The 16,535-nt window shown below is 41.2% G+C and overlaps 2 protein-coding genes across 3 annotated transcripts; one reads left to right on the top strand and one right to left on the bottom strand.

Moving 5' to 3' along the window:
* Nucleotides 1-396: 396 nt before the first annotated feature.
* On the top strand, nt 397-5,741 carry LOC107570665 (tripartite motif-containing protein 16-like). The gene is made up of 6 exons (XM_016256920.1): nt 397-1,009; nt 1,849-1,944; nt 2,025-2,258; nt 2,764-2,923; nt 4,357-4,416; nt 4,640-5,741. The coding sequence occupies exons 1-6, from the start codon at nt 428-430 to the stop codon at nt 5,182-5,184; spliced, it is 1,677 nt and encodes a 558-aa protein (XP_016112406.1). The 5' UTR covers nt 397-427; the 3' UTR covers nt 5,185-5,741.
* Nucleotides 5,742-9,166: 3,425 nt separating this feature from the next.
* On the bottom strand, nt 9,167-16,161 carry LOC107570664 (dermatan-sulfate epimerase-like protein). Of its 2 annotated transcripts, none has more exons than XM_016256918.1 (2): nt 15,954-16,161; nt 9,167-13,096 (listed from the first exon to the last, which is right to left on the bottom strand). In XM_016256918.1, the coding sequence occupies exon 2, from the start codon at nt 12,910-12,912 to the stop codon at nt 9,271-9,273; it is 3,642 nt and encodes a 1,213-aa protein (XP_016112404.1). In that variant the 5' UTR covers nt 12,913-13,096; nt 15,954-16,161; the 3' UTR covers nt 9,167-9,270. The 2 variants fall into 2 exon arrangements, with proteins under 2 accessions (XP_016112404.1, XP_016112405.1); XM_016256919.1 differs by lacking the exon at nt 15,954-16,161 and adding an exon at nt 15,806-15,865.
* Nucleotides 16,162-16,535: the final 374 nt, after the last annotated feature.

Raw genomic sequence — 16,535 nt, 5'->3', positions numbered from 1 at the left:
TAGAACTTGGCTGCTTTTAAAACACTACTCATCAGTCAAAGCTTTCTGTCTTAGACTTCAGAACTAGTTCTGCATTAATGATATCATCTGTTCATGAAGAGACAGAGTCTGTAGGCCTCATTCATTCCTTCATCCAGATGTGTTTCCTTCGCTCTGTTTGTGATCCTCTCTCGCCCTCTGCTGTCCAAACCTGCTCTCTCTCTGTGTGTGTGTGTGTGTGTGTGTGTGTGTGTGAAACCACAGAACACATGCATCTGTCTCCAGCAGGAGCGCTTCACATCTCACAAACATCACTGTGAGTTTGACTTCATGGTTCAACTTTGCGCACGTCTCTCAAACACAAATCAGGAAATGACTTTGCTGTTTCTGGAGAGAGAAAGTGAAAGTGAAGGTCTCTCTGTCTCTCTTTCACACAGACTCACACACGATGGCAGAAGCCAGTATTCCAGTGGATCAGGATCAGTTCATGTGTCCAGTGTGTCTGGATCTCCTGAAGGATCCAGTGGCCATTCCCTGTGGACACAGTTACTGTAAGATCTGCATCACAGACTGCTGGGATCAGGAGGATCAGAAGGGAGTCTACAGCTGCCCTCAGTGCAGACAGAGCTTCGGCCCCAGGCCTGCTTTAGCTACCAATGTCCTGCTGGCAGAAATGCTGGAGAAACTGAAGAAGACCAGACGCCAAACCGCTGATAGTGACGCTGGATCTGGAGATGTGCAGTGTGACGTCTGCACTGAGACCAAACTCAAAGCTGTCAAGTCCTGTCTGGTGTGTCTGAACTCTTACTGTCAGAATCACCTCGAGCAACACCAGAGTTTCTTCAGAAGCAAGAAACACAAACTGACCGAAGCCACTGGACGACTGCAGGAGATGATCTGCACTAAACACGAAGAACCACTGAAGCTCTACTGCAGAACCGACCAGCGCTGCATCTGTTATCCGTGTGTGATGGATGAACACAAGAACCATGAAACTGTGACGGCAGAAGCAGAGAGGAATGAGAAGCAGGTATGAGCTCAATCACACTACACATCAGAATACGATTGATGGAGCAGTGTTCAAAGACCCTGTGAGTAAATCACTCCCACGTTTTACAGCAAGTGAACAAAAGTGTGTGTAATTTATTGCACAATAAATACTGAGCAATGGCTGGTTTAGCTCCTCAAAATGAAGTCTGAAGTGCTGAGAAAGCATGTGATTTAGATGAAATAGACACTGCAATGATTGTTTACACTTACCATAGAATAATATCTGAAAGTCTACTCCTATTATCAAACATCAGCTTAAATATTTAGTTTCAATATATTCATTGTAAGAAGAACTGAACAGTACATTATACCCCCCCCCCCAATAAAATAAAAAAAAAGTACGATAATGATGATGATTATTATTATTATTATAATCATATTTCTTTTTTATTTAACTCTAAACCCCAAATTTAGAGGAGATAAGAAATGTAAACAAATGTATTTCACCTATGTACGCACATACTGTATACATACATATTTATATGCATATATCTTTTACATTAGGTTTCTGTTTGTGTTTAAAGGGCTCTTTGTTTGCATTTCCTTGTTTTCCAGTTTTATTCCTGTTTCCTTTGTTCTAGTTTACAGTTTGTTGTTCTAGTTACATATTGTCATCACTTGTGTCTTGTTAAGTTCCTCGTTTAATAATATGCCCTCAGTTCTCTTAGTTTGGTGTCTGGTATTGTCTTTGTTAAGCTGGTGAAGCTGTTCCATGTTTTTGGATCTTCTTCGTTTTGTTTGTGAATAAAAGTAATCAGCTGCATTCCATTTTATTACTGGTTTGTATAATATTGCGGATGTGTTCATGAATTTTGACAGAGGATTCTGAAAGAGACACAAGGGAAATATCATGAGAGAATCCAGCAGAGAGAGAAAGATCTTCAGCAGCTGAGAGAGGCTGTGGAGTCTCATAAGGTGAGTCTGGAGAAGAAGAGAAGTTTGTCTCCGTCTCAGTTCAGACTCACTGAAGCCTGAATCACTGTGTGTCCTAACAGCGCTCTGCACAGACAGCAGTGGAGGACAGTGAGAGGATCTTTACTGAGCTCATCCGCTCCATTGAGAGAAGCCGCTCTGAGCTGATACGGCTGATCAGAGATCAGGAGAAGACTGCAGTGAGTCGAGCTGAAGGACGACTGGAGCGACTGGAGCAGGAGATCAATGATCTGAGGAGGAGAGACGCTGAGCTGGAGCAGCTTTCACACACACAGGATCACATCCAGTTCCTGCAGGTAACACAGATCCTTACACACAGACTGGAGCTTCAGCGTGTCCGGAAAACCTTCATTTCTTTCTTTGTGCCTGTTTGTGTGTGTGTTTTTTTGTTGATAATTTTCCAAAAACTTTCATGGCCCCTGAATATTTTGTTATATAAATATCTGAACATGCATTATGCCAAAAGAAAGAACAGAGCCTCTTCTTTAAAATAAAAGTTTTATTCCAGTTCAGTGCATGCTTTTTTAATCAACACTTGAATGTGGGTACATTTCATTAAAAAAAAAAACATTTTGAACAAAAGTTGAGAAAATTGCGTTGTTGTCAATAACTCTGTCCGGATCAGATTCAGATCGATGATCTAAACATAGATGGAGTCCATGGCTTCCATCAGCTGTGTATGGTACTGGAAATTACTGGAGTATTTAAATGATTATTAGATGAGGCCTGGGCACAGAACAAATCACACAAGATTTGAAATTTAATCATAAAAAACAAGCTTGTTGTGTTTTTCTCCTGCAGAGTTTCCAGTCTTTCTCCGTCTCTCCTGAATCTGCAGAGCAGCCCAGCGTCACCATCAGTCCTCACCTCTCTTTCAGTCATGTGGAGAAATCTGTTTCTAAACTGAAAGAAAAACTGGAGGAATTGTGCAAAGAAGAGATTGAACAGATATCTGGCAGAGGTAATGTGTCACACCACACAGAAGAAACTATTAAATACAGTATGGAAGGGATTTATGTTTCACATGAGAATCATACGGTGGCCGTAAAGTGCAGAACAAATCACAATTCTGAAAACAAAATAACAAATTACAAACGCAAATGCAAGTCTAAAAAACAAAATAACAACTCAGAAAACAACGACAAATCAGACAAACCGGAAGAGGTAGGTATAGTTTGAGACAGCGCCATTGGTTTGGGATTACTCACCGCTGATTGGACGAGACATCTGTCAATCACCGTATACAGAGAAGAACCAGCCGAAGAACAGCAGAGTCCTGGTAGAAAGTTCGGAGAAGGTGTTAAAGTAGCTCAGTTTAAATGTGCTGTATGAATTGCCCTTACTCTGGAATAAACAATACGGGGTGTATATTTACATTTAGTTAAAAGCAGCTGTGAAACATCAGCTCCAGTGCCGCAGATGGATGAGCGCGTGCCCTTGGCTTTTTGACGAGATCGACCCGGGTTCGATCTCGCATTTGCCGAACTTTTTTTCCCTCCCTTTTGAAATCTCGTATTAGCAATGGATTCTATTTACACTAAGTGAAAATAGCAGTATTTTTAGCAATATGCTATTTACACTAAGTGCAAATACCTATTTACACTATGTTAAAATAGCAGGATTTCTACTATCAAGTATACTACTTGTTGCAAATAGTGGCAATTATCTGCACTTCAGTATTGTAGTACATTATAAAACAGTATGCAATAATAACGTATTGAGTGTAAATTATAATTTAAATTTAAATTATTAAATGGATGCCATCTTATTGGTACAATAAAGCCCTCCCTAAATCTACCCTAACCCTACCCCATACTTTAGTTTCAACTTTTTGATTATTTCCTTAATTTTTATTGAAAATAAATGCCTTTACGATGTGATTCGAGATTTGAAAAGGGAGAAAAAAAAGTTCGGCAAAAGGCGGTATCGAACCCGGGTCGATCTCGTCAAAAAGCCAAGGGCACGCGCTCATCCATCTGCGGCACTGGAGCTGATGTTTCACAGCTGCTTTTAACTAAATGTAAATATACACTCCGTATTGTTTATTCCAGAGTAAGGGCAACTCATACAATACATTTAAACTGAGCTACTTTAACACCTTCTCCGAACTTTCTACCAGGACTCTGCTGTTCTTCGGCTGGTTCTTCTCTGTATACGGTGATTGGCAGATGTCTCGTCCAGTCAGCGGTGAGTAATCCCAAACCAATGGCGTTTTCTGTCTCAAACTATACCTACCTCTTCCTGATTTGTCTGATTTGTCGTTGTGTTTTCTGACTTGTTATTTAGTTTTTTAGACTTGCGTTTGTAATTTGTTCTTTTGTTTTCAGAATTGTGATTTGTTCTGCACCTCTCTGCCACCGTAGAATCACACTAATTATGTCTTTATGTTCACAGTATCATACAGTGAAATGATTCCCCTCAAAGAACTGAAGACCAGGCCAGAGTTCCTGCAGTGTAAGACACTACGAAACACACTAAAATTACTTCATGATTTTCATTTTGAAAAACTATAAAAGGCATCACATCTGAGTTCACAGTGTTATTAAAAAGACTGTAAACATATCAAAACTAAAGATGTATGTAATTAACAGAGTCCTGGAATGAACAATTTCACATATGAAAAGGTATGTTTGTGTAAACTACATGAAATAAGTCTTGTTTATTTTATCTTCATCAGATTGCAGGTTTCTGACTCTGGATCCAAACACAGTGAATAATTACCTCCATCTGTCTGAGGGAAACAGAGCAGCTACTGACACTGAAACAGTCCAGCCGTATCCTGATCATCCAGACAGATTTGATGAGTATCAGCAGGTGTTGTGTAGAGAGAGTGTGTGTGGACGCTGTTACTGGGAGCTGCAGTGGAGTGGAGATGGTGTGGAGATATCAGTGTCATATAAGAGCATCAGCAGGAAGGGACGGGGTAATGAGTGTGTGTTTGGATACAATGATCAGTCCTGGAGTTTGTACTGCACTCCTGACAGTTACTCATTCTGGCACAATAACATAGAGACTGATCTCTCTGTAGAGTCCATCAGCAGTAGAATAGGAGTGTTTGTGGATCACAGTGCAGGAACTCTGTCCTTCTACAGCGTCTCTGACACAATGAGCCTCATCCACACAGTCCAGACCACATTCACTCAGACGCTCTATCCTGGGTTTTGGGTTGGTTCTGGATCATCAGTGAAACTGTGTGACCTAACAGCAGAGATAGAAACCTGAGTCTGTGACTTGGACTCGAGTCGCACACAAGTCACAAAAAAACACAACTTGCATCTTGACTTGGACGTCTGAATATCTGACTCGAGACGTGACTTAGATTTGAAGACAGACTCGTAAAAACACAAGCCATTTTGTGTCATGATCCCAGTCTTGCTTAAGGACTTCTAAGCTGAAGTGTTTTCTGTTCCCTTCCCGTGTTTTATTCCTGTTTACCATGTTGCGTTTGTTACCCTATTTGTTTCCATGTTACCCCTCGTTTGTTGTCATGATGATTCATTAGCTCTTCCCTCCTCATTATCTTGTGTATATAAACCCGTGTTTCAGTGTTTGTAAGTCAGCTGTCTCCTATAAATGCCCATGTTCTTTGTTTCATGCTCTTGTTTTCTGTTTACCCATATTTGATTCACCTTTTGTTCAGTGGTGTAGTCTAGTTTTTTTGCAGTGAGTATACTGAGAATTTTCCCTCCCAGCCTCATACTCACCCGTCCCAGAGCAGCACCTCATACGCACCAGCACCACCACACTCACTAAACAGGGCTCTACACTTACTTTTGTTTTTAGGAGCACTTGTGCTGCTGCTAATTTAAAGGGGTCATCGGATGCCCATTTTCCACAAGTTGATATGATTCTTTAGGGTTTAATGAAAAGTATAACATACTTTGGTTAACATTTCTCAATGGTAGTGTAAAACAAACCACAGCCACTGAAACATGAAAGTGTAATAGGACATAATAGGTTGGTTTTAATCTAATGTTTTGAGGAGTATGTGTGTGTGGCAGTCAGTTACTGCACCGGTGTGGATATTTACTGTTTCTATAGCCTAGTAGCCGGGACAACTTCTTTATGTTTACAGACGTGACGTAATGATGCAGCGGCATGCTCGAATTTCCCGCGGAAACCTACCTGTACCACTCAAACTAGAAAACATTATTATAAGCTAACCGCTGTGAATCGGGCTAAAGTAAGGAGATAGTTTCAAACACTGGCTGGTTATGTACTTGCTCAAATACTGATTTCGGATTATTTTTAACCAAAAAAGTTACGGACTGCAGCTTTAAATATGTCCAATTATCTAATGTGTTGAAAAAAAACTATAAACTGATCCACTTGATTTGTGTGATATATTAGCAGTCATCAGAAGCTGTTATAGCTCTGTTCACACAGGTCAGAGGTCACTGACGTCTAACCTCATTGGGTCTTGTGTGTCTAATTTTGACATTGCAACAGTTAAATGTCTTTGAGTGAGGTGTTACTGACTTTATGGGATCAGGAGAAGACTTCCAAACACTTCAGAGAACACTACACATCTCCATCAAGTCATCTCCTTTAAAGGCACCTATTGTGCTAAATTAACTTTTACTTTTACTTTTTTGTGTGTTGGTGGTGTGTGTACACACCCACCCTACAATGGTATACATACTTTAATACTTAGTCTTTTTAGAGGGCATTTATTTTCAAACTTTATTACATTTTAAACTGGACTACAACACGCCCTATAGATGTTGTTTGAAAATGTTAATTGAAGCTCAAAATGTCCACCCTGTCGGCCACTTAGACGCGATAGGGTGGACATACACATGACAGGGTGGACATAGCATTTATTTGTAAAATGGATGGGGGGATGTGGTATATCAATGTGATTGAGAATGTAATTATATTTATTATTATTTTATTTTTTTCAAAGTTGAATAAATGTTTCATTGTCATATTTTGTCATACTTTGTGTGTTCTGCTTTATGTGTCCACCCCGTCATCTTGAGGTTTTAAAATAATATTTAAAATAATAATTCAATCATATCTATATAATCCAGTGTGTTCAAAAGCTAGGTGTGAGGGCAGTAACATGCAAATAAAAATGCATCCAATTATCACAGTTTTCTTCAAATAAGAAAAATATATGTGTGAATTGCATGATTTTCTTTAAAAACACAGGGTTTACATAACATCTTTTATGTATTTATAATTTGAAAGCAAACAAATAACCCTGTTTAGGAAAGTGACATCATACCTTTCAGAAAATATCATTTGCATTTTAATATTGCAATGAAAACATATTTAACAGTAATATATATGTCCATGACAGGGTGGACATATCTTATGGTTTATGCTTTGAATAATGTCCAATAATTATCTAAGAAATGTGTGGGAGCTCATCTAATATCTTTCTATAGTAATTAAGTGTCTACTATTTATGACATGATATTAATTGAGAAACTGGGAAATTAAGACCAAAATGTGTGAGTATTGTGAGGGTTGAAAAGGCACTCTATGGTGATATTGACCTATATATATATATACAGGGCTTGACATTAACTGTTTTGCTCCCCAGCCACTGTGGCTAGTGGTTTTTCAAAATTACTAGCCACTCAGCATTTTCACCGGCCATAATTGTTTTGCTGGGAAATTACATTTTATATGATTTAAGTTCATGACTGCATACTAAAATTTACTTAAACTGATTTCCAGGTCAGTTTTGCCTATATTAAAGGCAGTCTTTTCACTAAACTTATTAAATGTATGCATAATTTTTCATATCAAATAGTTATATTTTACTAATAATTACAGTTAATATAATGAGACACTATAGGACTGTTACCAATCAACAAAACAGCAGCTGAAGTGGCATTTAGATGCATTTTTACACAGACAAATGTAATGAAGCTCAAATGTAGCATGCCATGAATGCATTTACGCTGCAAAATTAATGCATAAATAATGTTATGTTTTAAATTACAATTTTAAATTAAAAGTTTTTTTATTGTAATATGCAAATATAAAATACTTTTAAATATGAAAGTAAACCGCCAGCAGGCGGCAGCAAGTGACTGTCTTATTGAGTGAGTCATTGACTTCGTTTACATGGACAACAGTAATCTAATTATTTATCTTATTCTGAATAAGACAATATTATGATTATGGTGTTTACATGAGTTGCTTTTAGAATATTCCTCTCATGTTCCGGTTTTACATGTTATAGTACATAGTTCGATTAATGGCACACGTCATTACGTCCCCACATGACGCCATGATGATGCCATATACAGTTTTGGGTGTTTAATTTTTAATTTAGTAATAAATAACAGTGATCATTCTGCAGAGCGCTGCTTCAAGTCGAACGCGCCTATTGATTCAAACGATTAATTCAGACGGCTGATTCATTCAAGAATGAACCAAGTGCCAGTCTTTATGAATGTGTTATTGAATCATTGATTTGTTTGATAAACCGAATCATTTGGTAACAAAACACTGTGTGTGTTGCTCAGACATGCACGACTAATGCTGTGATCTTTGTTTGGAACTATTTTTGTTAAATTAAGCACAAACAGTCAGCACTGACTGTGTCTAAAATGTAAGTCACTTAATATTAACTAATTGTTTGAACTCTTGCATAAAATCAATGTCAAATTTGCAGTCATACTGGTTTTCTGGGTAAACTGCACTCTTGGTCGTGTCACGTTATCATATGTTATAAATATGAAAACTAAATTTTTACTGCAGTATGTTTCTTCTGTGTGCAGTTGCGTTCATTTGTTTTAATTTCTTCACGAGATTCTTTCACACACAGACAGGCTACGTGAGCCTCAACTGCACGACCTTGTCACTGTCAGTGCATTATCCACTATAAATTGCCGTTTGCACCAAATTTAATAAAATCAGTATCATTCTCGCTGAAATTTTGGTGATTCCATAATTAGATGTTTTAACCATGTTTGTCATGGTCGGGCAAGTAAAATTCTCTTTCACCTGCCCCTTCATTAATGTCGAGCTCTGTTATTGTATATGAAATTCAACCCGCCAGAGTGGCTTGTGGGAGTGACCGTGTTACCTGCCACAGCTGAAATTCACCCGCATTTGGCGGGTGTTAATGTCAAGCCCTGTATATATATATATATATATATATGATATGTGATTGTAGTACAAAATGTTGTATGTCAGATCGGACATGGTGCAGAATCACAGACTGAAGTTAAATTCTTGTGCCTAGGTCTTTCATTTTCACTTTACTTTGTTTGCAACTAAAATTTGTGCAAAAATATAACACAATCAAATAGAAGAGACGAATGACAGCAGCTGGCCTGCAGCTAATTAATCAGAGAACCTGTGATAGCCGAGCTGCCTCATCAGGAATCCACATGTGTGCTCTATGAGTCTGATATCTCTCCTTGGCATGTTTCTCCTCCATTTGTCGATGTTGGCTGGTGATATGTCCCCTTCATACATCAGGTTATACAAGTTTGTGGCGGTGGTGAACATGAGCTGATTCAGGGCTGAAGGAGATACAGGGATTCCAAGGAAAGAGTGAATCTTCTCAGCCGTCTCTTGAGGATAGTTCACAACGTCCTCAAACCTGACTTGAAGATAGGACTCTTCAGATAAGGTAGCTGTGACTCTGAGGACAGCAGCGGTGTGAGCGAGCCACAGATGGGCCAGCAACAGCACAGGATCGGTCTCTGAACGGGATATGAGCTGCCACAGCTTCCTAAACTCCGCCGCAAACGCTGTCGGACACCTGTCGCTCACCATGTCCTGCTTGAAAATAAGAGCTAGATGCTGGGGAATGTTCTTGAGTGAGTAAAGGCTGGGTTTGCTATTATACAGCATCAGATAAATCCATGCACGAGGGTCCCTGACGATGTAGATGGCTCTCAGTGAAGGACCGATAACTTCCTGAAGAAAGGGCAGCTTGAGAGCCCAGCTGCCGCTGCAGAGATTGAGAACCACACGGGCGTTAGGATAGTCCACCGTGTGTCTCCTCAGCTCTCGGACGTACTCAACGTCCCTGTCGACTCGCATCCGGCCTTTCATCTCAGCCTTGGACTCTCTCCTCCTCAGCCTCCTCCTCTTGTCCTGGGAGAGGCTCACTCTTTGGGCCAGTTTCATGTGGCTGGTGTCGTGGAGTGGGATGTTCTGCAGGAATAAGTGGGTGTTGTGAACCAGTGAATGCAGCCAGCCCTGAATCATTTTAAAATGCCCACCCTGGGCTTCTGACCGTGTCCATTCACAAGCATCTACTAAAGAGTCAAATTCAAACTCTGTTTCAGGGATATCCAAGTGTTCTGTAGGGATGCGCAGGTAGACAAAGTCTGTGCTGTTGTAGAAAAGGTGCTTAAGGATGTCAGATCCAGAGCCAGGTAGCGTGGTGATCACTACCGTGGGCAGAGGGAGCTGATGCTGGTCATAAAGCCTCATTTGTTTGCTAAGCTCCGAGTCTGTGGTAGCTCCGCGCCACTTCACCTTACACAGGACCTGATCGCAGCTGTTCGAGACGAACACGAGCTCGGTTATCCACAGCATTAACACCAAAAGCAAAGCGTAGCGCATCAGTCTGCTAAAGCTAACGTAAAACTTTCGCTGTAGGGTCAAAAAAACAATGGCCACACACAGTATTACCCCAGCTACGACATTAAGCGTAACTACAAAGTCAAAGAGGTGATTGTGCAGTTTTGACTGTTTGGGGACAAGCTGCGTCTCCAAGCCAAAACGGATAACCTGATGTCTGTCTTCCACCTTAGCGTAACCCCCAAAGCCCAGATAGCTGGAACGGGCCCCAATGTCTTTGTGATTGGTTACTATAGAAACTATTTTCTCAGTGTTATTGATGACAAGAGAAAGCTTGAGCCCATTCTTACTGCTTTCAATGAACCTGCAGTTGGAAACTTTAACATAAGGTCCATGCATCACATACACCATCCTACCCACCGAATCCGTGAAAGGGAAGGTGACGTTGATAAACTGCGTCCACCTCTTTTTAAACTCGGCCTCCTGCTCAGCCTCCTGTATTTGTGTATCAGGGCTGCGTCCCTGACTGTCAAACCAGAAGATTTTGTAATGAGCATCCCAAACGTCCATCAACGCCCCATTGTACCTGTCTGTGAAACTGTGGGGCACGTATTTAAAGTCAATATCAAGATTGTGAAAGAACGCACTGACGACGTTCACCGGTGAGTCGTCTCTTTTCTCAACGTGGTCAAGTACCACAAGAGTCTGTGAGTTGAGGAGAAGCAGGGCTCGGTACACACTCTTCAGTCTCATGGCTGAGGAATACGCCGCAGCCGCTTCTCCGCTCACAAACATAGCATCTCCATGAGCAGAAGCAGCGATCAGCTCTCCCGCAGAGTCTCCGACCCCTGAGTCTGTCCAGCGGAGCCACTTGGCACATTCCCCGAGCTGTCCTTCCCAAGGGACATTACACTGGCTCGTCGGGGAAGGGCTGAACACCAGCACGTTGTTTAGGAAGCTGTATTTGGGGCCATATAAAGCCTCAGAAACAAACACTTGTCCATTAGGGGCGAAAGTAAACGAGTTTTGGTCTGGGTGCTCGTGACCAGGGTTAAAGCTGTTCCAGCCATCCACCCATGAGTAAGGCTTGGCGTGGACAATGTCAAACACCGCCCGACCACCCAGCTTTCCAGATTTAAACGAGACGAAGGTGTTGCCTTGTGCAACCGATAAACCAGCCCCGTAAGTCACCACTCCCCAGTTTGAGAAGATGTGCATCTTAGCCTTATTGTGATCATAAGGGGGCTGTGGTGTAAGGTCAGCATTATACCAGATGAACTCTGTGTGAAGCGTCGTCCAGCGCTGGGCAAAGGACTGGCCCATGGGACCGTCTTTAGGTCTGTGCTTCCTAATCTGCTGTGCCAGCCAATTCCCTGACCCGTTTTTGATCACAAATGAATCTAAAAAGACTAGTTGGCTCTCTGGTCCATAGAACCAGTTATAGTTTGAGTCCCCTATACCAACCGTTCTCTGAAAGCCCGGAAGCAAAGTGGCGTAATAAAACCAGAAATGAGTACACAGCCAATTGTTCTGCGTGTTGTCTATGCTGAAGTGGCGCTTTGCCAGGAAAACATACTGCGTGATTGACTTTGCTGTATAACTCCCGTATGCAACTCCCTCGTCCAGAGAGCCATCTACAACGTGACTTAACAGAAACATCGTCTTCTCCATGTAATTTACAGATAACTGTTTCCAAACCCTCGACTGAGTGTCATCATGTGCACCCACCACTATTGCTCCAGTCAGAATAGCAACTATATTAGTGGTTTGATGGTTTTGAAGAAACTGCTTCCCCCAGCCCCTGTACTTTGACATCTCATAGAGTGCTTGGGTTTCAGCAGAAATCTTCTTTAAGTACAGATCTCTGCGCTTCTGATCCAGCAATGAGTAGATGAAGTCAAAAGCAGTAGCAAATCCAGTGAGCGAATGAGCCATCGGAACTTCATCGTTAGGTGCACTGCTTACTTTCCAGTCAGGATACTCTGACATCCGGTCCATGAACTTAATCAGGAACTGCACTGCTGCGGTGTCCTCGGGATACAGGAGGCAGTAGAGGGCCAGAGGCGGGAGGTTGTTTCCATAAATCTCGTTCCACTTGCTGGTGAACTCCTCATGCTTTGTGGGTGGCATGTAGAGCGGGCCGGCGGAGAGCATCGTCAGCACAGCCGTCCGGATCACTTTAAAGATGTGGCTGTGAGTCGTAGTTGACCTTTGTCTCAACTGTGGCACATCATCTCGGTTAAAGTATAAGTTAGGGTGAAGATTAGCGGCTTGGCGTTTACGTAGCTCTGGTGGCCCATTCTCAGTAATCTGGAATTGTCCAAAGTCACTAAAAATATCTTTCCCTGTGGCATTAAAGACTTCAGAGAATGAAGCTCCCACTGCTAGAAATAGAGACGCTGCAAATGCAGGCCACCCTATGGACCTCCAAACCACTGGCCACCACATCTTCCCTTTGTTTGCTGGCTTTAGCACTCCTCTCCCATGATTTAATCTGGTTTCCCTCTCCCCACTTTACCTTCTCGTTCAATGGGAATGTTTTTCATGACACAAATGGTAATGGGTGCTTGTTTCAGCTGTTATTAGCTTGGACTCTGGTAAGCGTTTTCTTTGGCTTCCACAGTCTGATACACTGTTGAAAAACAGAAACAAAATATGAGCGAAATTCCTTTATTTGAACAATATATAAAATCAATTTGACATTAAGGGGGTTATGACTGGGATTGGCAATATGGCCAAAATTAGGGCTGCACGATAAATCAAAATGAAATCGCAATCACGATTAGGCAAAAGTTGCGATAGTCGTGCGTATCTTGTCAGTGAAGCAGGGTTCTGTGATCAGCAGTAAATCTCCATCTGAAGGCCAGAGAAACTCTAAATACACAATCCCTACAGCACTAGCTGAATAAACAGAAGATTTAACTGCTTTCATTGATTCAACGTGACTAATTAACACACAACTATGGCAATATATGATTTATCTGAGTTCCTCTTATTATAATTTCCATTATAATAAAGAATATAATAATGCAATTCCTATATCACTGCTTAGAATGCTATGAAATATGTTGCGTGCCTTATTCAGTGTAAGAAGCCACATCATCTCACAGAAGGATTTATTTCAAACACTCGACTGACGTTATGAAGTGAGTTTGGAGGAAAAACGTTATTAAATGTGGTATTTTCACCTGCTTTCAGGTGGAGCAGCATTTACTTCACAGAGCCGAGGTTCACTGAGAAGCTACTCAAACAGCTGTCATTATCGCACAACGATTTCTTCTATTTCATAATCGGTACTACTAATACTTTAGAAATTAAATTTACAATAAAACAGAATAATTGTCTCTGTATAAATTAAACCTATAGAGATGACACACATCTGAATTCCTCCTCACTGAAGACTGACTGTGTTGATGTGAATATTCTCTAAGCATTCTGACATACGTTTGTGTGCATTTAGCTGTTTAGGTGTACATCTGAGTTAAGCACAAATTATACTATATGCATTCCTCTGGTTTTTCTGGAAGTTCAAGCACAGAAAGACGTCTGTCAGATAGTGTGCAGTGCTGACTTGAGTTCTCTTTCCCGGCTTAATGCACCTTAAATAACTCTTTAATATCAAACATGTCCTGCAGTCCTGTTAACCCTAACCAAACTGTAAGACTGCATTTACAAAAGTCACATTAACTTTCTACAAATTAGTATGAATGGTGTTTCATCTGTTTGAAAACATTGTACTGGTTTGTCCTTTAAACCGGTATCTCGTCAATGCCTAGGTTATGTCCTACAGGAGCTCATTATAGTATAACACTCAGTTCCTCCTCACTGCACAGCTTCCCATTACAGCTGTCATTTATCTGAGCGGATGCTGAGACTCCTGGCTGCAGAAACGCACATCTCTACTTCCGAAGGATCGATATTAGGAAGGGCTGAGGCTTATTTTAACAAGGTACCTGATCGCATCAATGCAGGATCTTGATTGTTCAGCACATTTCAGCACAGGCTGTTTATGAATCATGATGCAGGCCTGGCAAATAAAGCATCACTGAATGATGGACAAACCCCTAGCAACTCATTTCATTCTAACGCTTCATCGCTGGAGTAATATTTATGGCACTTGAGTATTCAGAGTGTGCTGACTTTTATCGTTATTCATATTTGCCCTAGGTTGCTGTTTATATGGCTGTATTTCACTAGTTTCACCATTTATAAATGAACAAAGACATGTGTTTTCTGTTGCAAGCCCTCTTCCTACCAAATGGGCTATTTTGTTGGCTAAAGTCACACAGGTGCTGACTGCGATCAGGTAATAATCTTCACACCTGTACAGTATTATTAACAGCTTCCTGCATTCACTTTGTAACCATTTAAAGTGTACTCTTACAGCTGTACTACTAATCCAGTCTTTCTCTAAACTATACCACTGATCTGTAAATATAAACGACTGGCTGCTCACAGAATCACAAAGTGAAGTGTTTAACTGACAGCCAAAGATTCTCAATCGCACACCATCAGTTTTTAGGATATACTGTCTGTAAATGAATTGTTACTTCACATTATCTGAAAAGCATATGGGCTTTCACACATTCAAAGTGTACTATGCATCATCTTGCTCGTATAAATGCTTGGAAATAAAGTTTCATGTTTTCAAGTCCAAATATAGTCAGTTTGTGATGTTTATTTTATTTCTTAATGTTTTATTTTATTATTAATCAACATAACAATGACTGTTAAAAAGTTACAGAACAGTGCGGAATGTATTGTGTTTGCAGTTTGCATAGGAATTATGGGTTATGTATAAACCGTTGAATTAATTATTAATTTGACCAATGTTTAAATCAGTATTTTAACTTCATAACCACAGCTGATAACTGGCTAATTATGTTTAGCACAAAGCATAAATCTGTCTTCAGATTTCAGAATGAACACGTTTGTGAATCCCTCTACTGATCTGATGTTCACTACTGTTAACTTATGAATATAAACCTAACTTTCCCCAACTTTACAAACAATATTTACATGCTTAGGATGTTTGTGCTATAAAGATGTTCAGGGAGACTTCAGATATTTTAGATATGGTTTTCTCATTCAGCTCAGATGATTTCAGTACTCAAAAGAAGGAGTGTGACAGCTTCACATGTCTGTGACGTCATCAGCGACCCAGGTATCACAGATCAGTGGCCCAAACTATGTTTGGCTTCATGTTCACATACTACTGCACTGCACTACACTACAGTCAGACTCCTGATGCTCTCGCGGTGCTTATTTCTCTTGTTGACACACACAGCAGGGGGCTGTAACAGTGCTGTTACCATTACACTGATGCTGTGTCTCCTCTCACCACGCCTACAGAATCCGTGCAGCAGAAGCACGTGACGGATCCTCAGCTCCTCGCGCGCAGGTGTGTGTTCACAGCGAGAGCAGCTCACGTCTGAGTGAACAAAATGGACCTTGATGAAAATAATTGGACAAGTCATGTCATAACTTACATGTGTCTCCGAGCTCTGCCCAGTGATGCTGATATCTGCACACACAGTGAGAGGAGGAGGAGTGATGTGCAGTGTAGAGCTGTGTAATCCATCAGATGGAGCTGTCAGCTGCTGTGGCGCATCATCTTCATCATCATCATCATCATCATCACCACAGTCGATCCTCCATCGATCCCGGACCCTTCCGATCAGAACACACACACAGACACACACACACACGGCATCTTCATCATCCTCATCATCACGCAGCGCTCTTCAGGTCGCGCGCTGCAGACAGATGCAGAAACGGAGCGCGAGTTAATGGAAAGCTCCAGTAGAAATTAAGAAAAGGCACCATCCACGGCATCCTGAACCTGAATAACGGAGATTTGAGTGTCCGTCTCATAATCCTCAGAGATGACATGTATGGTGTGTGTTTGTCCGCATACGTCCGCTAACGCGTTATTTTGTTGCGTAAAACGCGTCTGATGCTCTACGCGTCTGCGGCGCCGTCGATAGCGCTGACGTTACCATAGCGACCACTGACTGTAGAGGGCGCGCTCTCTCTCTCTCTCTCTCTCTCACACACACACACACACACAC

This window comes from Sinocyclocheilus grahami, unplaced genomic scaffold, assembly GCF_001515645.1.
Source record: "Sinocyclocheilus grahami isolate Dianchi unplaced genomic scaffold, SAMN03320097.WGS_v1.1 scaffold1489.1, whole genome shotgun sequence".
NCBI classification, from domain to species: domain Eukaryota; kingdom Metazoa; phylum Chordata; class Actinopteri; order Cypriniformes; family Cyprinidae; genus Sinocyclocheilus; species Sinocyclocheilus grahami.
The sequence above is the reverse complement of the archived record's forward strand: the minus strand, read 5'-3'. Positions and strand labels throughout refer to the sequence as shown.